The 26,969-nt window shown below is 35.2% G+C and overlaps 2 protein-coding genes and 1 long non-coding RNA gene across 13 annotated transcripts in view; 1 reads left to right on the plus strand and 2 right to left on the minus strand.

The window, feature by feature from the left end:
• The window catches only part of LOC107725987 (ELKS/Rab6-interacting/CAST family member 1-like), a 213,824-nt gene extending 192,437 nt beyond the window's left edge, over window positions 1–21,387 (minus strand). For all 10 annotated transcript variants that reach the window (XM_016535429.1, XM_016535428.1, XM_016535432.1 and 7 more), the window contains exons 1-2: window positions 21,133–21,387; window positions 7,402–8,283 (exon numbers count right to left, since the gene is read on the minus strand). In XM_016535429.1, the coding sequence (XP_016390915.1) occupies window positions 7,402–8,088 (687 nt within the window). In that variant the 5' untranslated portion in view covers window positions 8,089–8,283; window positions 21,133–21,387. The remainder of the gene's footprint in view (window positions 1–7,401; window positions 8,284–21,132) is intronic.
• On the plus strand, window positions 20,659–23,676 carry LOC107725990 (uncharacterized). Its single transcript, XR_001638200.1, has 3 exons — window positions 20,659–20,867; window positions 23,363–23,434; window positions 23,572–23,676. It is a non-coding gene; the product is annotated as an uncharacterized LOC107725990 (long non-coding RNA).
• The window catches only part of LOC107725989 (ninjurin-2-like), a 22,108-nt gene continuing 18,172 nt past the window's right edge, over window positions 23,034–26,969 (minus strand). The window contains exons 2-4 of one of the 2 annotated variants that reach the window (XM_016535434.1): window positions 23,608–23,818; window positions 23,388–23,516; window positions 23,034–23,260 (exon numbers count right to left, since the gene is read on the minus strand). In XM_016535434.1, coding sequence (XP_016390920.1) covers window positions 23,250–23,260; window positions 23,388–23,516; window positions 23,608–23,818 — 351 coding nt within the window. In that variant the 3' untranslated portion in view covers window positions 23,034–23,249. Of the gene's footprint in view, window positions 23,261–23,349; window positions 23,517–23,607; window positions 23,819–26,969 lie in introns of both variants that reach the window. The other variant, XM_016535433.1, reaches the window with a different exon arrangement.

The raw sequence follows: 26,969 nt of genomic DNA on the forward strand, positions 1-26,969 counted from the left end.
TCTGAATCAGGAGAGAAATATGCACAGATCAAGCACTTTTTACAAGCAAAAACAGTCCAAAAGAGTTCTAAACAAATAATATGTCAGTGGATTTTGATGTGAGAGGAGAACAGGGGATGGACTTTTTTCACTAGAGGAAGCAATATTTTGGTTTATGAACTCGTATTTTGACCAGAAGCGACAGTTTAAAATGGCTTAATGATGGATTTATTTCTTAAACAAACATGGCTTTTCACTTCACAAAACGTTAATTGATGGACTGGAGTCATGTGGATTATTTGTGGATTATTGTGATGTTTTTATCAGCTGTTTGGACTCTCATTCTGACGGCACCCATTCACTGCAGCGGATCCATTGGTGAGCAAGTGATTTAATGCTAAATTTCTCCAAATCTGTTCAGCTGAAGAAACAAAAGCATATACACCTTGTATGGCCTGAACTATTCCTTTAATTCAGAATTTGTATCACGTTTCTTCAGTCTCTTTTCCAAAACAGGGAACAATAAGGAAACTGGATGGTTTGGAAAGAGAATCAGTCAGACTATGCCTACATAGTACATCAAACTCCTATTTCAAAAGAGCAAACAGGAAAGGAAAATCCTATTTTCCGTGATATGACCCCTTAAAGTCTAGACCTCTCCAATTAGCTCTGTTCTGTTCGGTCTGTCTGTGTCTCAGCCTCCTACTGGGCCACTGTTGTGTCCCGATTGACTCGCCTCGAAACTTTCCAGTAGCACAGTCAGACCCTGCAGGTCCCCATCACAATACAGACCCGTCATTCAGTTCCACTGTACCAATTAGAGCTTGTCTCCTGCCTCGAGTCTGAGAATATCAGCACAGACTTTAGGCCATCTGTAACATTCGCACATGCATTGTACAAGGGTCTAGCTCATCCTCGCCTTTTCAAATGCTTGGTCATCCGCTGATGAATTTACATCAGTTTCACTGCTGCATGTCATAGTTCCTAAAAAGCCTGTGCAAACACACACTATAAGCTTTCATTAAAAGACACAATTCACATAAAATGCTACTTTAAAATGCATACTGGTGGTTAAAAAGAAATTAATATATATCCAAACACAGTCTCTATGCCACACTGTCGAATTTCAGCATTCAAAACAGTAATTAAAGTTGATATTAATGGAGTTTAGGAAAGGAAATCGCCACAGTTTGAAAGGGCGCATTGAGAACTGGGCCGGCTCTTGCGGAGGGTCTGCTATTGCAAGGCTACCATGGCAACCGAGACTTGCTGTGTCATGAAGCCCTCGAAGGGAGGCAAAGCCAGACAACTGAATGTGATTATGTAATTAACCAGATGTGAATAGGGAGGGCGTAATCGGATGGCAATAATCATTTGAAAACAGACATTTTCAATTAGAGCAAAGCAGATTAAAAGTGGCTGCACGTTAAAAGTTAGATTTTGCTCTCCAGGTTTATGTGTGAATTAAAATAGCAAACCAAAACCTATAAAAAATATAACTGTAACTCTTTACTTAAAGCCTTTAATGCATTATAAAGGGTTATTAAAGGGTATAATGCATTATCATTATTCATAAAATTTGTTGTAAATAATTATAATTATTTATAATATAATTTAAAATGCATAGTGTAACAATGAATTGGTAAGTGTTATAATTTATTAACCTTGGTCAAAATTATTCATGAGATTGTACAATGCATTACAAGGTGCATTACAAGGCATAATTAATGTATTAAAACTACTTTTATTATGCATTATACATAAAGGCTTTAAGTGTTGTTACCAACATTAAAATATGTAGGACCAGTTTAGAACATTAAAAATAAATTGCAGAAAAATATAATACTTTTATTATACATAAACATATTAACATAATTACTGTAAAATAATTATTTTTACTTGTACAACAACAATAATATATAGATAGAGAGAGAGAGAGAGAGAGAGAGAGAGAGAAAGAGATTATCTGAACATTGTTAAAATAAACAAATTATGTGTGTGTGTATGTGTGTGTGTATGTGTGTTTTAACTTTTATTTCATAATTATATATTGTATATCTCATTTATCTATCATTAATCTCATTTTAAAAATAATAAAGAAAATTGCACACAATTTATGTATATAACTGTACACAATATACAGTATGTATACATTTGTTTTATTCAAATATATTCAAATGAACTCCAGTTGAATAAATGCCACAAATCAGATGCTACGGACAATTGTGAAAGGAAATCAGCATAACTGCCATGAAAATAAATGCAACAATGCAAAAAAAATCGTAATGGTCCAGAAAAGAGTCCTCATTTTCTTTGTTATTTTTTTTCTTTTGATTTTAGAAATGCATAACCCTTTAACATTAGGAACTGATATCCCATAACAGTACAGCATTACTTCAATTACAGCAGACCAATTCAGCTTCTTAGGTTCTGTCAGATATATCCACATACAGATAAACATGTAGGTACAGTATAAACACCTTGAAGGTGGGCGGGACTTCTGCTGACTGACAGGAAGAATGGAGCTGATCACAAGGGCTTAATCTTAATGCAGCGTGTCAGAGGGGCCATCTGCACAGTCAGTGGGGTTTTGGGAAGTACGGTAGTAGTGGACAAAGCAAACCTGCTCATTCCCACTCCCTTCTACTAGCCACACGCAGCATCCAAAGCAGCAGAGATCCAAAACACAAGGCTTAAAAGTTCAGAGCATGTAGTACAGCAAACCATTTTTTTCATGTCATGGACCCTTTAGAGCTACAAGCAACATCTAAATACCACCTCCGATCTCTTCACATCAATGCCTCTCTTACTCCAACTTTCTCAGTGTTTTCCCTACGTGAACTATACCAAGTGAGGAAGAGCGGGACAGTGGAGCAGAGGAGACGAAGAGGAGGTCTGTGTAACCATATGCAAGGATTCTGTTCATTCCACACCTATCCTGCATGACCAGACTCCATATAAGGGCCGCCGCGTCTGCCAAAGAGCAGCGGCTCACAGTCCCGTGGTGAGAACGGATAAAAATATGATCTGTCGCCCCTACATTCTTTCTTCCACACTTTTACTACATTGCTCATGAGATGGCAGAAATAACACGACCCAAATATTGCAAGTCTTTCCTTAATCAGCACAGACTGCTTGGGAAATAAAACAAGAGTAAGCGAGGAAACAAAGAAAGCCCAACAGGACATTTTGTTCCTCATTATCTTGGTGGTTTTACAGACTTGAAGATGGTTTATTTTCAAACTTGAGTTCTTTAAGAGACCTAAAATAAAATCCAGACAGTTCTTGCAGAGACAAACTAGATTTTTAGATGTCATGATGTCAATGTGATGTGAGTGGTTGTCAGGGCGTAGCTTTGTTCATTTTTAGCATGTCGGTATGTGGTTGCTAGGGTGTTCTTGGTTGCTAGGTGGTTGTTTACTGACCAAAGTCGAAAGAGCATACCTATGATATGCAGGTCTCTTGATATGGCAAATCACAGAAATCTGTTTTATTGTTCACAAGCAAAAACAGTGGTGGCCAAAATTATTAGAACACTAGTATTTTCACCAGCTAAAAAATGGTTATTAGTCAGTTATTTCTATCTCTTGCTGTAGTGTGTCAGTAGGAAATATCAATATACATTTCCAAACATTCATTTTTCCATTAATTGTAATAATCCGGTGAGATTTTTGTTTGCACAAGGAGTCTGACAACAGCCAGTGCTCCCTAACCAGAATACAGGGACAGATCCACCTCAAAGTCTATGGTGTTTACAGTCCAGCTCCATTATGATTCTAAAGTGTAAACACAGCATATTGTATGACACAGTCATTCTGCTGTGAGTAATGAGCTGATTATCTATTACATAATGAGTAAATACAGCCTTCAAACCTTTATCATGCCAAGCAGGACAACAGGAAGTACTGTGCAAGAAAACCATGTGAGATATTTTCATGGTTCTTAGTCATTCAGCTCAACATGTGATGTTTATTTCCATCTGAGCGAGACTCCACCCTTGACCATCTGCTACCCATCTAGGTTACATTTACTGAAATGACACAGCAAACAAACCCCTACATTATCTGTTCTCATCTCATCTGACTATGTGAATCAAACATTTGGGATTAGGAACAAACAGTCTGACCGGAACGGTGAATATTAGTGTGGGCGGAACTTGGCTGTGAAAAGTGACACTACTTGATAAGGAGATTGTGGGATTGGGGTGCGAATCTTTGGCCCTTTTACAACACTACTACAATAAGCGCATCAGGAGCCGCGTCTGCCATCTGTTCCCGCTTCCTCAGAGGGCAGAGACGCACGCTTACGAAAAACACACATGGATGGACACCCGATTGGCTCGGTTGCTCTGTCTGAAAGGATGCGCTCATGTAAACATACTTGCTAGTGCGGGGAATGTCACGGCAGATGTTCACAATGCACTGGAAGAAAACGACTTTTAAGGAAGTAAATAAGGTTCATTTGAATCCAAATAAACAAAACATGTTCACATTTATGCACATCACAAATAAAAATGAAAAAAATTATTACAGAAAAAGTGACATTCCCAGTACACTGTAGGAAATAGAGATGCATGACAGTATAATCTGTACTTTTTTAAATTATTAGTAGATAATACATATATGTTGGTTATATAATCTCATATTTAATTGTGCATTGTGCATTTTTTAATTGCTCAATTGATGCTTTGAGGAAAAAATACTGTAAAATATTGTGAAACATTGCAATTTAGAATATTTTTTATATTTCTATTCATTTTTAATTAATAAATATTACATACATTTTGGCTATATAAATCACATATTTAAGTGTGCACGCTCATTTCCCCAATTTTTAATTGATCAACTGATCATTCATTTGATCAAAAATACCGTAAAAAACAGTGAAAGCTTATTGCAATTTACTGTTTTCTATTCCTATTGTATAAAATTAATCATAAATATTATATATATATATTTTTTTTTTTTTTTTTTGGCTATATATTATATATATATTTTGGCACAATATATTTAATTGTGAATGCTCATTTCCGATATTTTTACATTTAGATTACCTTTGTCATCATCTAACGTAAAACAATTATTAATAATTATTGCTTATCATATCAGCCAGAATTTTATTACTCATGCATCCCTAAACTGAAGAGAGAGAAAGCGTGCTCACAAATCCAGTGAACTAGCATGTGGGCTGAATGAATGGAGCGAGATACGAGCAGAGGAGGTGAATGAATGAGAGTTGGCTGACTAAAGGGGTTTGTTGTGTCACATCTCATAATTGAACAGGTCTCAAAGGAGTATTCAAGCCTCATTCCACTCATTCCTGCTCCTTTATCCCTCCTTTGAATGCCTCTCTCTCCTGAGAATATGACTTGTTAATTTAACTGATCAAGGGTCTTTTGAATATTGATCTAGTTTATCTAGATAAACCCATCATGACAGAAACCGACTTCATCAGTCAAGTACTCCAGCTCACTGTACGAAGCAGACCAAGTGGGGTGTCATATGGGTTAAACCCACTCGTCCTTACCCAAAAACATCACCCGAGCCTTCATCAAACAGGCGGCGTGAATGAAAGGCATCAAAGGCAATGACGACAAGCCCCTCATTAGCCTCACGGTTCAGCCAAGGCAGAAGCAACGCAGGACCAGAGTCACGTGCAATAAGACCATATGAGTGTTAAAGGTCTCTGACATCCAGCTGAGTTCAAAGTTAACTCTACAGACACGGCGACATACAGAAGGTCTTTCCTTAAGTTGGCAATTCTTTGCCAGATGTCAACAGTGAAAATCACGTAGAGTAGACTAAATACATAAAAACATCTTCCTGTTGAAAAGAGGTGGTGGTATAACGATAATAGTTCATGTCTATGCCATGTCTATGCTGTAGTCTGCTACATGCTGTAGACTGCCTGCAGACCCTAAAAATACATGGGAAAATGCAAAATTACAGCTTACACCAGAGCTAAAATCCAGCACGAATGAAGGAGAATAAAACGGGAAATGTCAGGATGGACGTGTGTTAAACTACGGCCTGCAGAGGAGAAATGGATGTTTTAAAAAGCTTAATTAGTCTACAATAAGTGTCATACTGAAAGGAAATTCATATAGAAAGTCATATAGACTTTGCTGAACCATTGTCCATTTTATGCAAAAACAAAAAAGATCCACTTGTCTGGAGTTTTTATCGTAACACCTGCCAGTATGAATCAAACAAACCGCTTTGATTCAGCTTCGTTCTAGATGTTTGAAGGCTCTCGGCAAGCCATTTCTGAAAACAACACTAAAAGACAAATAGAGCCATTTCTTAAACATGCCTTGTACCAATGTTCTTCAGTAATCAGATCCAATCTGCAAGTAATACGTTTTTTTGTTGTTTTTTTCTCAGTGCCAGGTGCACCATTTCATATTATAGCGTTTTAGCAGATGAAGCCCTTTGGCTACTGAACACTGCACTAAAAAGACCAGAATATTATAGCTTACAGAAGAGAAGAGAAACCATATTCAAACACTTAACTGACCAACATCTGACTAAGACAAAAAAGAGAGATAGACTTTTGTAACTTTTTTCATGTTTTCAAAGTAGTCATTTATGCTCACCAAGGCTGCATTTATTTGATCAAAAAATACAGTGAAAACAGTAATATTGTGAAATATTCCAATTTAAAAATACACATTTTAAAATTTTCAGTTTAAATTTTAATGCATTTAAAATGTATTTTTTTCTAGTGAAAACTGAATTTTCTGCATCATTACTCCAGTCTTAAGTGTCACATGATCCTTCAGAAATCATTGTAATATGCTGATTTGCTGCTCACGAAACATTTCTTATTATCAATGTTGTAAACAATCGTGCTGCTTAATATTTTTGTGGAAATCAATTTTCCAGGATTCTTTGATGAATACAAAGTTCAAAAGAACAGCATTTACTTGAAATAGAACATTTTTGCAATTCTTATTATAAACTTTCACTTGCGAACCATGCATAAATGTAAATTTCTACATTTGAATGTAATATAATGTATATTTAGTTGTTCATGCTCATCTCCACTGTCAACATCTAAGGCTTACTTAAATGTTTTCATTTAAAAACACTAATTTAAGAACACTGTTAAATGTAATCTTTAGCAAATCTCAAAATGAATATTCATTTTTAAAATGAAAAGATTTTAAATTTTAATGGTTTATTTGTAAAATATTTACTTGCCATAGCTTGAAAATAAAATTGTCTTATAAGCCAGAATTATAATATCAATGCATCCCAAACAATATTGTTTTTTTAAATAAGGTGAAAGCATAAAAGTCATCAAAACTGAGGCTACATTATTCCCTGCCAAATATTCTGATTCACTCTGAGATATGTATAATATTACAGAAGTTAAATGCATTGTAAATATGACTTTAAATCCATTTGATCCTCCTCTCACCTGGTTCTCATCCTGTACGACTCTGTACTGCTCTTTCCACACGGCAATCTTTGACACCTCGTCCTTGCGCAGGGTGCGCTCCTTTTTCAGCTCCGGGCTCCAGAAGGTCTTAATGGAGTTCATGGAGGAACTGAGTTTGCTCTCCTTCACATCCACCTCCTTCCGCAGGAGCTCGTTCTCCCTGAGCACCTCCTTGAGCTGGGCCTGCAGGTCAATGATGGTGTTGTCCCGCGCCTGGCGCAGCGAATGAGGCACAGTGGACGCCAGGGTGGAAGGCATATGGTGGTCTCCAAAAGCAATGGCATCAGTGGGAACGGATCCGGGAGCCCCAGTGGAGATGTTTGGGCTGGATCCCATGACTGTGGTGCGCACGCCGTAAGGCACCCGTCCTCCCGAGCGGCCCAGCGTCATGGTGCTCTTCGGCAGGTCCGGGCCAGACGCCACCACCTCGTTGTCGCTCAGGTACATGGGGCCGGATGTGGCGTAGGCAGCATTGAGAGACTGGATGTTCTCCATGGAAAGGGTTTTACCACCTGGACCTCCGGCTCCACTGCCCCCTGTGCTGTTGGTGCGGCGGTAGCCCAGATGGGGCGAGCGAGGGAGACGGGGCGAGCGGCCGGGACTCTGATTGCTCCCGCCGCTGTGGTTGCCCTCCACTTTGCCCACGGATCGGGCACTACCATACATGGTGGTTTTGACCGGAGAAGGGCAAGAGTGAAGAGAAAATGACAATATGGACCGATAAGATGATTTTTGTAAATCTTGAAGGGTCTGTGATCTACTTTTGGCTTATTTTAAGCATTCAAAGATGCAGATGTTTCATTTTCACCATGTGTTGAAGAGTGCCTGGTTTTATCCGTTTAATCTGGTCATGTTATATTCCTGCAACAGAGAGAGAGAGAGAGATCAAGAGTTAAAACCATTCCTGTCACATTTTCATTGAGATAGCAGAGTTTTCCCTGGCGTCTGCTACCTTGCGCTCTTCTCAGAGAGGAAATAATAGACTAATGAACAGGTCTGGCACACTGTACACTTTAACCTCCTTCACTGGGCTCTATGTAGGTCACTCACATGCCACACTGTATTTACTTTAGCTCTGTGGCTCCTGTCCAATACCTATACTGCACTCTCAGCTCTACCTCTGTCTCTCCTCCACACAGTCCTTTCCTCTGCCTTCTTTATCAGTGGCAACTTGCTTTAACATTTGACAGGTTTCATATACATAGTAGCTGAGCTACTGATATCATGCAAGCTTATTTTATGAGTATGAATGACACAACAGTCTGCATTCTGAATCTCTGAGGGTAATCAAGTGCTAAGAGGCATGAACACTACCATTCAAAAGTTGAGTCAGTGAGATTTTTTGTTTTGAAGTAAATTAATACTTTATTCAGCATTAGCAAGGATGCTTTAAGTGGAACCAAGGTGAGAGTAAAGACATTTTGGTAACACTTTACTTAAAGCCTTTTTGTATAATGCACTGCATTAATTATGCCTTGTAATGCACCTTATAATGCATTGTACAATCTCATGAATAATTGTGACCACAGTTATTATAACACTTATCAATTCATTGTTACACTATGCATTTTAAATTTGATTATAATTATTTACAACAAGATATAATGCATTACAATGCACATTATGATTAATTATAATACGTTTTACCCTTTAATGATCCTTTATAATGCATTATACATAAAGGCTCTTAGTAAAATGTTACGAACATTTTTGTTATAAAATATTTATTTTAAATACATGTCTAACTGAACTTTTGATTCATTAGAATCCTGAAAAAAACATATCCACAAAATTATTTCCACAAAAATACCAACTGTTTTCAACATTGATAATAATAATAATAAGAAGAAGAAATGTTTATTAAGAAGCAAATCATCATTTTAGAATGATTTCTGAAGGATCATGTGACACTGAAGACTGGAGTAATAATGCTGAAAATTCAGCTTTGCAGCACAGGAATAAATTACATTTGAAAATATATTCAAATAGAAAAAAGTAATTTTAAATGGAAATAATATTCCCCTATATTACTGTTTTTACTGTATTTTTGATCAAATAAATGTAACCTTGATGAGCATAAGAGACCTTAAACGGTTGAATGGTAGTAGACTTAGAACATTTTTTAACGTAAGTGTTTTTTGTCTTAACTTTCTTTAAACTGATCGTGTAACCTGAAAAAAAACTTCTTGCTTGATTGAAGTCTCATGAGGTTTTCACAGAGACTGTGGCACCTCATTACTGGCGGATTACTTCAGTATAACACCTGGATGTATGTGTAACACCTGCGGTTGAACCATGGCAGACATTATGTGCTACATTACAGACGGAAAAAAATACTAATACAAATATATTAATGCCTCAGCTATTGCTGTATTAATCAATACAAAGCCATTGACGGGTTGTGAAACCAAATCTCTAATCACACATGAACACAGCTATGTGCTCGTACAGAGAGAAGAACTGTTTATTTGAGTCCAGCCACGAGCGGCAGCTGCCTTTTGTCTTGTGTGTTTATCCCTGATGAAATACTTCATTGTCTCTTGTAAAACACATCTTTGTTTTGTAGCAATACTGGGTCACATGGGTCTCATACGTGATCTCTTTTATAAATGCTATTTTATCACTAAATACAACTCTTTTTAAAGCAAAGGGAAGTGGTACAGAGTACAGACTGTTCAATTCGTCTGGTTTTTGAGTTTTAGATTAGAAACCCTTAATATTTGCCACAAATGCAGCTTAAGGGTAATTTATTGAGAAGCGAATGGACACTGGAGCCAGGTTTTGGTCCATCCCAAAAGCCAGGAAAAAGCTCAGTGAGGCCGTGATCATGCCCAACGTACCCACACTCTCTCAGGAAAGAATCTAACATCAGAGCCACAATGTGTCTCAATGGACTAAATCTACATGAAAATGAACCCAAAGTGAAGTATGTTGACCGCAGACTCCCTTCAGACTGAAACTTTGCTCTGGAAATGGACTGTCAAACACATACACAAACATGTTATACAGAACATGATACATAGAAAGAGTAAAGAATCAACAGTCCAGTCTCATGGAGGAACCATTTGCAGAAGCTGTGATAGACTCAAGTAGAGAACGGAGATAAGATGCAGAGGGGGCAGCGAGACCGCAGATCTCCTTCCTCTGCTGCTGATGAACGGAAGCCAAATCATTAAAGCAGTGGGCATGTCTAACCCCGTCACATTCCCTGAAGCTGAGACATGTTTTAAATGCCTGCACTTATCTCACTTATGTAACAGACTTTTTATGCCTTAATCGTCCCAGTTTATAAAATGTAGATATGACATATGTGCGCGTGTGTGTGTATTCACAATTTACATTTATATATTATGATTTTTATATTTTTTATTCTGGATGGTTTTCAGATTCTAAAGGGCAATCTTACATGTTTGTTCACATGTAGCATCAATATTGTTACACAGGGCTAGAAATTGTGAGATGAAAATACAGTAACACTAATCAAAACCTCCTAATATACACAAACACAACAAGCTTCTACACAAACCTACAACTCCAGATTTGCCATTTTAACTGCTCAAATCAGCAGAGCAGCAAGTGTAGCATGACAAAAACATATATTCATTGCGATGAGAGCAAGACAGAACAACGCACAAGGCACAACGCTTCAGCTAAACAGGGCAGATCCAAGGAGATCTGGACAACTAGACTCTAGAGAGAGTCATTTAGAAATAATGGGAATTAGGGCTGCACAATTAATCGAATTTCTAATCGCGATTACAATTATGGATGCCACAATTACGTAATCGTTCAAAGCGGCAATTAATCGTTCAAAGTTATGTTATGTTATTCTGCGTGCTTAAGATCCGTTTTTTTCTTTCTACATGTTATCTTAAGGGTTTTTGCCATTATTTTAATTCTAGTTTTATTATAACATTATAATACCATTCATATTTGTACTTTTTTATAATTTAAAGAAGTAACCAATCCCCTGTATATTTGACGTTTGAAGGCTAGGGAATAATCGACAATTATGATTTTTGTCATAATTGTGCAGCCCTAATGGGAATGTACATGTGTGAGAGGCGGGGCAGAGTTGAAACTGTCACTTAGGGACCAACAGCACACTACGAAATTTGTACACACACTTTCATTCTGAAATGTTTTAAAGTTACAGCCAAAAAAAGCATACTTAAAGGGTTAGTTCACCCAAAAAAGAAAATTCTGTCATTAATTACTCACCCTCATGTCATTCTAAACCCGTAAGATCTCCGTTCATCTTCGGAACACAAATTAAGATATTTCTGATTAATTCTGAGAGCTCTCTGACCCTCCCACAGACAGTAATGTAATTACCACAATCAAGGTTCAGAAACGAAGCAAGGAGAACGGTAAAATAATCCATGTGACATCAGGGGTTCAACCATAATTTTACGAAGCTACGAGAATACTTTTTGTACGCAAAGAAAACAAAAATAACGACTTTATTCAACAATTCGTCTCCTCCGTGTCACCGTAGCGCCATTTGGGAGAGTATCCACTGAACGCAAACAGCGTATGCTGTTTTGTGTCAGCTGTGCCATGCGGATACGTTGTTTTCGTTCAAATCAAAGCATAAACAACGTAGAAAACGACGCAGCTGACACAGAATAGCATACGCTGTTTACGTTCAGTGGATATTCTCCAAAATGGTACCAGGTTGACACAGAGGAGAAGAATTGTTGAATAAAGTTGTTATTTTTGTTTTCTTTGAGTATAAAAAGTATTCTCGTAGCTTCGTAAAATTACGGTTGAACCCCTGATGTCACATGGATTATTTTACCGATCTCCTTGCTACGTTTCTGGACCTTGATCGTGGTAATTACATCGCTGTCTATGGGAGGGTCAGAGAGCTCTCAGAACTCATCAAAAATATCTTAATTTGTGTTCCGAAGATGAACGGAGGTCTTACGAGTTTAGAATGACATGAGGGTGAGTAATTAATGACAGAATTTTCTTTTTTGGGTGAACTAACCCCTTAAGCTTAAGACTAAATAAAGTAAACTAAGCAAATGGGGTGAACTGTTCCTTTAAGAACTACGGCAGTCCTCGCCATCTGGTTCGCCCCGGGCAGGTGGATTACACCTGGACAGTGGACACAGCAAGAAATGGTACCCTCCCTCCATTTCTTTATCTCTCAATCCCTCCTTCCAGCCATATCTCCTTCCATTACAGCGATCTGCTCTGCTATTCAACAGGGATTTTCACAATCTAATGCTGCCTCATGGAACAGTAAGTTTCCATTACATTTGGCCTAAATCCTCACACACAAAAATAGGCCAAAACCAATGTGTACTATGCAATCGCTCGAAGAACGGGAAAGTATAGAAGTATTGTAGTAACTTATTTTAATATATCTAGAAAAAGTATTTTATTTACAAACAAGAATAAATAAAACCTACTCCAAATGCTAAAAATTAATGTTTAAGCCTCTGGAAAGACAGTGCTTCCAAAGTGAGAGAGATGTAAGAGAGGAAACTAATGCGAATGGAGGACAGTAAAAACAGCAGAAAGACTGTTTTTAACTCAACAAGAAATGCCATTACGATATCCTTACTCATAAATGAGCTCATAAACCAAAAAAAATTATCTTATTTTAATATATTATTCTGAAATTTCTTAGAAGTGTGATCAGATTAACCATTGTGGCTAAACAGTAAATAAAAGTCCAGTTCAAAATAATTAATAAAAAAATAAGGTTTTTCACTAAAAACACACATAGAATCATAAATTTTCCTTTAAATACAATCTTTGGCTTATAGCTCTCATGCAGAATATATATACATTGAAAAGAGAATTACTTTGAATTTTCACTCAAAAATTACTAGTAAATTTCACAAATGATTACAATGAAATGGCAAGTAACTCATTAAATTAATTTTATAAAGTAAAAAGGCAGTAGTAGTATTTTATTGCAAAACTTACTCCAATAATCTTTGTTAAAAACTGAAGTAAATAAAACTGTACCATTCATTACAAAATGTTTCTTTAAATTAAATTAATAACCAATTAAAATGTACATTAAACTCACTGATAAGCTACCACTAAATATTGTAGAAACTTAATTTGCTGTAAAGTTGCTTTGCAATGATTTGTATCGTGAAAAGCGCTGTACAAAATAAAATTTAATTGAACTGTGAATGTGATATTCCATATTTGTGATGTCTCTTCATTTTATATAGCATTTAATCATTTATTCATTTAGCAGATGCTTTTATCCAAAGCGACTTACTAATGAGGACAATAGAAACAATAACAAATCATAATAAATCAGAACAACTATATCGTGAATATTCAATATATGACCCAGCCCTAGTTCTATAGAGAGGATAAACACACCACAAAAGGAATGTTTTATTTTGCTCATGACTCACGACATACAGCTAACTGAGTCAAATCTTTTAAAGTAATGGTTGGAGTGCTGAGTCAGAATATATGATCAAACGTTCCAAGCCCACACCCTAAATTACAGTCAGCAACTCGCATTTCAAACTGCAAAGCTTCCTACAATAATCAATACGGTGTAAATTTAAACTAGCCGCTTGATATTAGGTCTCTTTCTCAAACATCTAACCCTATGAATCGTTCTGCCCCCCTCTCGGCTCTGTTACGGCATCAATGGTACAGTGTGTGCCTGCCTCTGCCTCTGTATTTATAGGCGGGAACAGAGGTCAGCTTTGAGCTCACTTAAAACGCTCTGCCTGATGCCTGACGGCCTGTCACTTCACATCACTGAACATCTAGATGGCAGCACTGATTCATCAGCATTCAAACAACTACAACCACAGCGCATTTCATTCAATCCACATCCACACACACACTTAAACTGCTCTTCTGCCTTCAAAATCCAGCTAACTGTGAGAACATGAATCAGATATCTGACAGATATGCAACCTGAGAATCTTGTTTCTAATATGGGAAAGGATGAGACGGGTGACATAACTCAATAGGAAGCCAAAGAAAACATGTAAAATCTCCGCAAAACCTGGATATTCTCTTAGTGTTTTCATTGTTTCTGAATGTCAGCTCAGATATTAATATCATTATTTCAGTCGTCTTGCTTCAAAATTTCATACTTCAATAAAATAAAGAAACTACTAGCATTTTACTAGCAGTTTCTGAGTGAAAATGGTTTAAAGTAAACCCTATCACTTAAAAAAAATGCATATATTTTAACAAGTTAAATGGCTGCCTTAAGCTTCAAGTATAATAAATTAAAGTCATTTCAACTTTTCAATTACATTAAACTAACTTAAATCAAGATGAATTTCATACAACTTATTAAAAAAGTTGAAATTGCACAACTTGTTTTGATGAATTAAAGCAATGTACAAATATAAGTTCCCATGACTTACTAATCATTTAAATTGTTACAGTGAACATACAGTATTTTTAGTCTACCAATTGCATTGAAAACAAATTGCCAGTTTTTACACAGTATTTACTCAAAGTTCAGTTCAGAAAAAAATTTATTGTTTCTTATCTGTTGACAAGACAGTCAGTAGAGTTTGGAAGTGATTCAAGGAGTAACACTACTGTAAATCAGCTAAGAGGATTTCTGGAGGATGAAGGAAATAGAAGAGGTGACGCATTTCAAAATTCTCTTTAGAGAATCACCAAGGGTAGAAGATCCACCAACCTCCTCCAAAACCGGATCTAAACAGAAGCTCTGCAAGGCCAAAGCAGCCGTAGGCTGTTTTCACACTGTTCGATGGTTGATCTGAACTAGAGTTTGATTCCGTCTTCCTCCACCTGCCTTGACTCTTTCACATTGCATTATTTGGCTCAGAATAATGTTGTTTTTTTTGTGTTATCAATTGCATGATAAACCAGTGATATTTTAGTAACACTGAAATACTATTACAGTTTTTTTTTATCTTTTGCCATACATTTTTATTTTTATTTTCTGCATTTTATATTTTAATTTTAATTTCAGTTAAAGTTTTAGAAATGTTATTGTATATTTATAAACTGTAAAATAACAGAATAATTACATAACAGAATCTTAGCTAAAACCACTAAAGTGATTCCCATATTACACATTACTGTTTCCCAAACCCACAGCTTTAGAGCTATAAGCCAAAGATGTTGTTACAAACTCTTCAGCAAACACATCATTCCTCTGAGACTCCGGATCAACTAATCAATTCTCATCTCCAGTCCTGACCTGCTAGCATGAAACGAGAGAGCCGGTGTTGAATGTGCTTTTCTTCTCTGGCCTGACAGGTTCTCGTCCCCTGTCTGTCCGTCTGTTTGCGAGAGTTAATTAGGTCAAAGATAGGCTGCCCGCACCAGACATGCTAAACCACACGAGGGACTCAGGAGAATCAGAATCCTGCTGGGCTCCCTCTATCTGGACAGCTTGAGTCTGGCTTGCTCAGCACAGTCATTGAGTTGCTGTTGCATTTGTAGGCAGGGGCCTGTACCATGAAGCCGGATTAGCTGGCTAGCCAGGTAAGTTTCAGTTTAGTTTGCACCAATCCTGGGTTTTAGGTACCATGAAAGTGGCTTGGCTTTTAGCTGCATTCATTGCCATAGTAACTCACACCCTACGGCTAACCTGTTCCGGGGCAGGTTATGTTCTGAGTTAGTGATCTCAAACTGAAATTGGACCAATCAGATGTGAGCAAAGTGACATATGTCTGACACAAAAAAAGTCACTCCCCCAGTTTATCTTGCTCCAAATTAAAGGTCACTAGTACTAAAAAATGTCTGGCTTTAATGATAATTACTACGTTTAAGTTATTTTATATGATTTATGTAATTATATGATTTATATTATTATTAATCCATTACACACAAGCAATTTTAGTTTAACAGTTATTATAAATCATTTATTTTAAATGAATGTTAATATATACAGATCGTATGTAATATAAATAAGCTGTAGAATCAATAGATAATGCTTTAAAAATGACTACGTGACCTTACATGTTCGTGTCTCTATCGCTGTATTTAACAAGTTTCACTTGTGACTGTACTGATAAAGCAAGATCATTCCTTTTATTTGTCCTCTTTCATGAACAAGTACTTTTTTCATTGTAAATGCATTTAAATTAATCATATTCTTCAATCTCTTAACTTTTAGCAAAACCTTTAACCTTTAACCAAGGCTCATGATTGGCTGTTCGCCAGGGATGTCACACATTCATGTGCACGTGCTCCACAAACTCAGGATCAAAGCCTGAGTTGACAAAGAAAGTTGCATCATGGTACCAACAAAGCCGGATTGAAGTGGTTTGATTTTGTCAACTCGAAACTCTGTAACTCTGAATCTACCATCATGGTACAGGCCCCTGGGTGTAATTGTGAAAGACGTCATGAATGTGTGTTTGCTGTGATGTGTACTACTAGGGTCAGCAGAGGACACACATCTGAGGAGACATCACACATGAAAATCATGCCACTGCTTTAATTAGCATGCTGTGCTACTGCTAAAGATATTTCATATTAGGGCTGCACAATTAATCGAATTTCTAATCGCGACAACAATTATGGATGCCACAATTACAGAATCGTTCAAAGCGGCAATTAATCGTTCAAAGTCCACTTTATTCTGCGTGCTTAAGATGCGTTTTTTTCTTTCTACATGTTATCTTAAGGGTTTTTTCATTGTTTTGGGTTTAGTTTTAGTATAACATTATAATACCATTCATATTTTTACTTTTTTTATAATTTAAAGAAGAAACCAATCCGATGTATATTTGACATTTGAAGGCTTAATACTATAGAAAAGCACTAAAGGTTTTTCAGTTTTGAAAACAGAGTGTTTTCAGCTTGTTTATTTTCATATAAAAATATGGCATGCAGTTGCATCAAACAATGGAATAAACATAATTCAATGTAAATTGTGATAATCGTAATTAATAATCGCAATTACAATTTCAAGGGAATAATCGACAATTATGATTTTTGTCATAATCGTGCAGCCCTATTTCATATTAAAAGGATGTCCCAGATTATGGCCAATACTGACAAGTATATAATTACTTTTATTTTGGCCAATAATCAATAAAAGCCAAATATTAAATTATATTAAAATACAATTTTGTCTAAATGTATTCAAAATAAAACACACACACACACACAAATAAATAAATAAATAAATAAATAATTTTAAATGCTTCAAGTAAATTTAGGCATCACGACATTGTAATGTGAATTATAAAAACTGGATATTACATTTAAGTGTTTTTTAATTATTAGTGTTTATAAACATTAACTTCAAGTTAAGAGTGTTAGATGATGGCAAAAACAATAAAAAAAATCTAAAAAATATATGAAATTATATTACATACTTAATTGTAAAAGTATAGGAAATGAGCATTCACATTTTTACACTATAAAATATAATCTTTATTAAAATTTGAAAATGAATACCAGTTTTTCATTTTTTACATTATAATGCGGTGATGCCTAAATTCACTTGTAGTATTTAAAATGATTGATCTAATTTTTTTTAAATATATAATTTGATATTAGATATTTAATTGTTAATGCTTAACCGATATATTAAAATTAATAATAATTTAAAAATCATTTTTTTTTAAACAAGTTAATTTAGACATTAAAACAATAATATGCAGTATTAAAAATGGATATTATTTTTTTCAGATTTGATAATGATTACATTTACAAACATTATTAAATTATTAATGTTTATAAAGATTAACTTAAGTTTTATAGACTACGACAAATGCCAATCTAAATGTAAAAATAGAGGAAATATCGAATATCAACTGATAAATCAAAAAAGTAAAATAAAAAAAATAAACAAAAAAATTAATCGAGAAAAAAAATAAAGATGTCATGTTTATTTACATCTTAACTAAAAACAGGTTACAAGCATTACATTATGAGGCATTAAGGACTTAAAATCCAGATGCACCCTTAAAACCTATCCTGCATCACACCATGGCTTCACCATTTCAAAAAAGTGTTTCTCTTAACACACCAGATTGCATAACACATCCACATATCCAAAAGTAAAAATACATTTTTCATAGGCTTCAAACCACCAACAGAACAACACCTTCTCCTTGAGAAATGAAAGCATGCTGGTACACGCTGACACAAGACAAACTTTCCTGCATGTCTCAGAGTCTAAGAATCACTCACCTCCCTGCATTTATACACCCTCGAGATGAAATAAAAATTAAGACCTGGCCAGATCTTACAAAAGAGAAGACTGGTCAATCATATACACCCAAATCTCAGCGATTTATCTTGATAATACGTCTCAATTTATTCAAACAAACATCTACGGTTTTGCCACTTAACATTTTTCTCTACTAAAAAACCGAACAAATGGTTTTAGGCAGTGCTTAGATCTTCTTTGCAGTAATTCAGTCACCCTCATCACCGAACAGACAGCACATGTGTCAAATCAGTTCCTGGGAAAGTTCCAGGTCTGAGAAGATACAGACACAAACCCAGGTGGCCAGAAGCATTACCCTGCATGCTAAAGATATGTACCCCTTCAAAATTTATGATAGATTAATACAATATTTTGACCAGATTTTTGGCCATTTTGAGGTTACCGGCTTTCCAAAATCTACTGACAACCTTGTTGATGGATAGTAAACATTTTATGTTTTCAACTGTGTTTTCAATTTACATTTTAAGTAAATCTTTTCTGCTATTATTTAAATAATGCTTAATAAAGTGCATAATAAATAAAGTTTATTTAAATAAAAATGTGACCCTGGACCACAAAACCAGTCTTAAGTCGCTGGGGTATATTTGTAGCAATAGCCAAAAATACATTGTATGGGTCAAAATTATTGATTTTTCTTTTATGCCAAAAATCATTAGGATATTAAGTAAAGATCATGTTCCATTAAGATATTTTGTACATTTCCTACTGTAAATATATTAAAACGTAATTTTTGATTAGTAATAGTCATTGCTAAGAACTTCATTTGGACAACTTTAAATGACTGGTTTTGTGGTCCAGGGTCACAAATAAGTAATATAAATAATACACAAATTAATTTAAAAATACAATTAAAATAAATAAATATGTGATCTGTCATCAGTCACCCTGCTAGATATAGATTTCGGTATTTGTTCATTTAAAGAAAAAATGCTAGTCAAACATGTTTGTTTGTGTATGAGTTCACACCAGGTCAGCTTGACATTACAGTAATCCTTCTATGTCAGAAAGACCTCAATTCCAGCTTCCTGACACAAGCAGCCCAGTCAAACCCTGACAAACACAGATACAGGATTGATCCAGCAGACTGAACATATAGACCTAATGTTGCAACTGAAGAAACCTGCTGAGATCCACACAACCGAGAAAGCAAGAAAGCAATTCCTCAGCATGGTTATCAAATCACTGTTGGTCTATTCTATTGACAAAATTCACAGCAAAACGTGTGATATGTCATGTGATTAGACATGGGGGCACAAAACAACCACAGGCTTCCATAAACAAGGATCAACAACACAAAACAGTACTGAACCAAAGCACTGATGTGCGAGACACCTGTTGGATCACTAGATATATGATTGATATCTCTAATATTCATAACACATGAACACCCCTAACATCCATATGAATAAAAGAGGATGTCGGGTTTTATTTTGCACTGTAATTTACAACCAGCATCAACAAAAAGGTCCACATTTCAGACAAATACGTTTAATCACAAATTATTTTTAATTATATATAAATAAATATTCCATGCATAGTCCATGCAATTAATGAGCTAATGAAAACTGAATTGTAAAAAACATCACATTATGAAGGAATAAGAGTTACATTTAACATCAATATTTAATATTACAGTAAAAATAAGTATAATAATATATAAATATATATTATGCTATATTAAACACTGTGGTTAAAAATAAGGGAGGGGCTCTTGGATCCTTCACAGAGGAGCCAATCAAATTATTCTAAACGAGAATCAGTCGGGAACAACACTTGATTGAACTACCTGCAGGGTCCTATAACAACATCATCTGCTTTTAAACAAAACTGTTGTGTTTGAGGGTTTGTTTTGTTCAATAATAAACAACTTCTCCGTTTGGAGTTCGGGTAAATATTTCCCCAGCGGGGAGATACTTTGTGTTTGTTCTAAAGAAGAGATATTTTGTAACCGATACATATTTTCCTGCTGACGTCACAGAGAGTGAGGAGATACTTTGTAACAATTCGCGGATATTTAGTAACCGCCTTGCGGACGCTTTAAATCTGTTCTACGTGGGAAATAAGCAAAGAAATCAGGAATGAAAGTCTGAAATGCACATGTAGTCACAGGGCTTCCACTAGAAGAAGCTTGACACCGCCTGGGCTGAAGCTTTGGACGGATTCGCAGCGGTTTTTACCACACAATAGTGTCCAGATTGTCTCACTATAGCCGTTTATGTCGAATCATAAACTCGCCACTGGAACGAGACACCTCTCTAACACGGAATATGTGTGTATTTTTTTTTCTTTTTCCCCTCCTCCTGTTCCTCCATTGCTTGCTGGCGCAACAGCGTTTCATTTGAACAGTCTCTAGTGCGCATATTATGAAATATCAGTTTTATTTACCTTCCCTCTAGTTTGTCTGGGCGCATACTAACGTATATAGACCGTTAGTGTGCAGTAAACAGATATATCTCCACATACACTATCAATGGGCTGTGTCCGAGCAGTTCAGACTCTTCAGCTGAGGAAAATCACTTTCAAAAGCTCCTTACCTTCTTCCACAAGAGGTTAGTCCGGTTTGGTGAGATGGCTGTGCCTGTATCTATTGTTGTAGACGGGCCGTTATCACTTTGAGAGCTGATAACGGCGGGGAAAGCCCTGTTTTAGAGTACTTCTGTCGTTTTCTTCCTCTCTTTGCCAGAGCTACGAGCCAGGGCGCTTCAAGTGACGTAACGAACCGGGATGCGCGCGCCCGACACTGGCCTCCATGACCGCCGTGACGTGCACGAGCGCTTCTGCACCTCTTATTTGAGGTGGCACCACATAGAGAGGATATATATATATACACACACATATTTTGTATATAAAATATGTATATTATATATTTGTATATATATATCATATTTATATTTTATACATTTATATTTATGCTTGCATTTTTTTTTTCAAGAAATAGTTGATCTCTTATACAAGTGAGTTCACATAAATAATTATATTTATTTTTTTACATTTTATTTATATTTGTTTGATTAGTGACCTGTAGTCCAGAATATGAATTATTTCTAATAATTTTTTCAGCCAAATTGCATATATACAGTATATATATATTTTTATTTTTTTCAATAAATATTTGATCTTTTATGCAAGTGAGTTAACATATATATTTATATTTATTTTTTATATTTATTTTTTTATATTTGATTGATTAGTGACCTGTAGTGTAGTTTAGTGATAATTTTTATCAGCTGAACTGCATATATATATATATATATATACACACACACACACACACACACACAATTTATACTTCAGTTTATACTTCAGTAACAAAGAAAAAAATATTTTTTTATTTCTTGACATGACAACTATATTTATTATTTTCAATTTTTATTTCTATGATACCATTACTATTCTGTGATACCATAATATAATAATATTACAAATAATTTGATAGTGCTGAAGATTTCTTTTACTCTTAAACTCATTCACTCTTTTAATCCTTTCAATCCTTAACAGTTACAATAATTATATTAGTGACTTGCTGGGGATGTTTTTCATTTTGACAGTTGTTGTGGAATAAAAGAATCTGGTAATGATTAAATGTAAATGTCAACAGACTAAACAACATCCATTCTGTTCAGATTTACCCATCATCACATCTTCAGATATTCTCTATATGTTGAGCACTGGAGACTGGCGCTGTATACCAACACGATGGAGACCTCCTCCAGCATTGGTCTTCTGGGTGTAATTTGGGGTTTGAATGATATCACTTGCTTGTGTAACTGAAGCATGACTGCAGGAAAAGGACTCACAGACCCAAACCGTATTGATCAGGTTCAGGGTGTTCAGTTCCCTTAAACAAGAACATTTCATAAAATTAGGCTCTAGTCTCATTGCTTTAACTATGTGCTTATCAGATCAGCTTTGTAAGGAAGTTACATCATCATTCTTACTGAAAGCATTTTCAAACCAATTCCATTTGCATCCCATTAATACCTGAAATATATTTTCTGGTGTTGATCTGTTATTATTATTATTAATGCTTTAGTTACTGTAGGTAAATCCACAAGTCTAATTTAATTTACATTTAAAACTTGAAAGGAATTTATGTTTTTTTTTTTCATTACTTATTTCCATTTGTCTGTTTCTATGACACATATATATAGTCCACTAGAGGTCAGTAGAGATCTTCCTTTAGGTCAAGCAACCCACGTGATCGTTGTGTACTGTATAGCACACACACACTCTCTCTCTCTCTCTCTCTCTCACACACACACACACATACACACACACACACACACGTTTTATGGGGACAAAGACATTTTTTACAGAAAAAGTGCCAGAGATCATTCAATACATTAAACTGGATAGTAAACAGTTAAGTATTTTATAATAAACGTTTATGAATAGTTGGTACAGTATGAAGTGTAGAACACATATTAGATGATGAATTTGTGTTATTTGATTATAGTTTTGCCTCTAGGTAATATAAATCATTAGACAGTCTATGATAAATGTATGTTGTAGACCCTTTAATATAATGCCCTCTGTAGAAATAAATACATTTTTAAAAAGACCATAAAATAACTATGTGTCTTCTATAGTAGAACAAATATCAAAGCCAGAAGGAAGTCTTTCATGATTGGACCGGCCTGAAGAATGACCATTACTGAGACCCTAAAACCAAACAACATAAAAGAAACAGTCAGTTTGTTCATTATACTGTGGCATGCATATTCAGCATTGATTTTTATTTTCTGTATCACCTGTATCTTACAGACAGTTTACTGCTTAGGATAGAGACCTGTCTTCTGCACTCCAAAAGCGGTGATGAAGATGTTGATGATGACGGTGAGGAACACCAGCACAGTGGCCACATTGTTTATTATGTCCAGCTTCCTCTGATTGGCCACGTCATTGAGGTTTTTGCGTGCTGAGAAGGGAAGATTGTATGAAAAGAAATAATTAAATATAAAACATCCTTACAGGTATTGTGCATAATGCACGATGGATTTCACTCTCACCCATGTGGACAAAGAGAACCCCTGCGAGCACTTGGAAGAAGAGAGACGCGGCGATGAGGACGATGACAGTGAGGTAGTACTTGAACTCGGGGCCCTGCTCCAGGACGGCTTTCAGCTGAGAGGCGTTTGCCATCAGCAGCGCCACATCCAGCAGGCTCTCTGCCACACTCTTCTTAGTGGCATAATGATTCATGTTGAGAGGTTCTGCAGGCTGAGAGAAAGAAATCATTTCAAGTCATACATTCATATTTAATCAAATCAAATTAAATTAAAATTTTAATTAAATTTAATATTTTTCTGCTATTGTAATTAGCATTAAATTGCATTAAATGCACCTTTTATGGTATATATATGTGTAGCTTCTGTTGGCACATGTGGCAAAGTAATGTGATGCATCTGTTGGGTCTAACGTATAAAAGAATATTTTCAGACTCATGCATACTTATTTCAGATGCATTAATTCACCAACAGTGTGCTAGAATATTTTCAGTGGAGGAAAACAAGAGGCCATCTGCCCTCATCTTTAGAAGAAATATCAGTGGTTTCCAGCATCATCTGTACTCTGTCAGATAAGATCCTTCAAAGCCAGGGAGAAGTTCTCAGTGCAAATGGAAAAAAAAGCTAAATGAACCCATTTAAATGTCAAAACTACTGAGAAGATTTTTTTCTATAATTAATCCTACTTTTTCTTCCACTCTCTCTGTTCCAATCAGGACAAACACTCCAACCAAATATTTTTAATAAAAAAAAAAAAAACACATTTTAACATTTTCTACACACATAAATAATTTCATGCGCAAAAATATTAAAAAGTTTAAAATACCTATTTATATCATTTACATAAAATACATAAAAACCTTTAAACGGAATATTAAACGGAATATTAATATTGTAATTTAATTAATGCTTGTAATGTAAATATAACTGTATAAAAAGTCTTCTACATGAATGTTTGATGTTGGCAATTGGCCAACATAATATTTATGGCTTCTTTTTGAAATGCACTACAAAACAATATGAATATTTGATGAAGTTTGTCATGATAAATTAATGCACCGACGTATGTAGAAATTAAGTACTGAAACTGACAACCTAAATTACCCATATCTACCAATAGATGGGAGCATTTCACTATTAATTTTTCAATCTGCAACTTTCTTTTTATAGAAACCACCTGGGGGCGCTAGATGTCCTTTTACATAATCATCTTTGTAATGTTTTTACATTATTATTATTATTATTGCTGTTGTTGCTTTTGTTGATGTCGTTAATGTTGTTGTGTTTTTTTATAAAAATAATTACTAAAAATAATAATTATAAAAATATAAAAAATATAAAAAATATTTTTTAAATGTTAATAACTTAAGAAATATGTAACATTATGAAAAAATAAATATATATTTTCCAATACATCGCCTGAAAATTAGTACATTACAGTAATAAGACTAATATGTAGTCTACTTGGTGCCAAATATATAAACAGTAATGTAACATGTCGATTTTTGGTTCTCAACCACAATGCATCCAAATCCTTTTTTGCAGATATATTTCTTATCTATCCAGAGCCCTTGAAACCTTTCTACTAAATCTCAAAATCAATCCAATACTTTTGCTTCATTTCCTGTGTTTCATGATTCTTCTTTTTGATCTTGGTTCACCTAACATGCCCTTATCACCATCTACAGGACCTGTTAGAGACATGTAGGTTGAGAGAGATCGCATCTATATACATGTGACCCTACAGATAGAAGATCAATGGAGCCCAAGACCCAACACTCGCCCACACCAGCAGACGTCTTATCTACATCAGAACACAGTGTCTGCTGTCATTCACACTGTCCCGCCCCTTCCAAACATACATGTTTCATACATGTGATGTGACATAAGAAGAGCCTGTTTTGCAAAAAAAAACTGAATCCTCTCCACCAATCACGGCGCAGTAAAACTAAGACCAGGCAAGCATCCAAATAGCACACGCACAGGCTCACTGTTTTCCTTAATGATGGGGAACGCTTTCCTTTTTTCTTTTTAAAATAAACACCATGGGAGAGGTCAGGAATATTTTACATGTGGGGCCCGTGTCGCTGGCCCACAGGAAGTCCACCTCCCCACCCACTCATTGGCTGCTCTCACGTCCAATAGCAAATGGGAACGGGCGAGGAGGGTGCACTTAAATGAATAACTGTTTTTGCTCCATTTTCTTTTTACTCCTCTTTTCTGGGCAAACCACATCCCACAACACGTGCAGATACAGAGGAGGAGGGTCCATGTAAACATTCAAACCCCCTATACTGCTCTGAAAACACCTCGTTCACCACAGAAAAGAGAAAAACACTCACTCTCACACACACACACACACACACACACACACATACACGCATGTTGGGTTTCCATGCTTTATGGCATTCCATAGGCGTAATGGTTTTTATACAAACTGTATTTTCTATCACCCTACACCTAAACCTACCCTCTCACAAAAATCTTTTTGCATTTTTAGATTTTCAAAAAACTTAATTCTGTATGGTTTATAAGCTTGTTTCTTCATGGGGACCAAAAAATGTCCCCACAAAGACAAGGATTTTGGATATTGCCATCTTTGTGGCCCATAACGTATGGTTTACCAGGACCACACACACACACACACACTTAAGTAAATAATAATTAAATATTATTTTCCAAAAAAAAGAAAAATCCTGTAAATGACACGTAAGACATTTATTTTATTCTGTTATATTTCATTTAAAGTTTTTCTGTTAACTGTTAAACTGTGGTAAAAAAAATAAAATACAGCTATAATTAACAAAATTTACAATAATATTTTGCACGTTATGATCCTAGTGTTAAACATCTAATATTTTATGATGGATTTACAATGTGTTAAAATTGAAAGTAAAACAATAAAATATATACATGAACGCATTTGAAAAAATAAGACAAATAAATGTTTTATTCTGCATAAAAAAAGAAAACCAATTTGATAAGATTTTAGTTTTATATTTTATTAATTTCACTTCAATTGTAATTAAAATGTCAGAACTTTTGTTGTATTTTTGTCATTTTTATTAGTTTTTGGGGTGTTTTTTAAAGACAATATGTTTCTGCATTATGTATAGTAAAAAAAAAAATCTGTAAAAATATTTTTTTATTATTAGTTTTAATTTATTTAGTTTTGCTTAGTTTAGCACTTTAACCTAAAATGAATACAAATTTGAAGTGTTGCCTTGGCAGGTAGCTGAAATGAACTATATTTTTTATTTTATATTTTATTATATCTCAAGTAATGTAAATGCTTTTTTTAATGGTTTCAGAAAATAACCCTGGTGCATACATTTTGTCTTATGCAATGGAACCACATAGAAACA

Source organism: Sinocyclocheilus rhinocerous, unplaced genomic scaffold (assembly GCF_001515625.1).
Source record: "Sinocyclocheilus rhinocerous isolate Xijiao unplaced genomic scaffold, SAMN03320098_v1.1 scaffold395, whole genome shotgun sequence".
Classification (NCBI taxonomy): Eukaryota; Metazoa; Chordata; class Actinopteri; order Cypriniformes; family Cyprinidae; genus Sinocyclocheilus; species Sinocyclocheilus rhinocerous.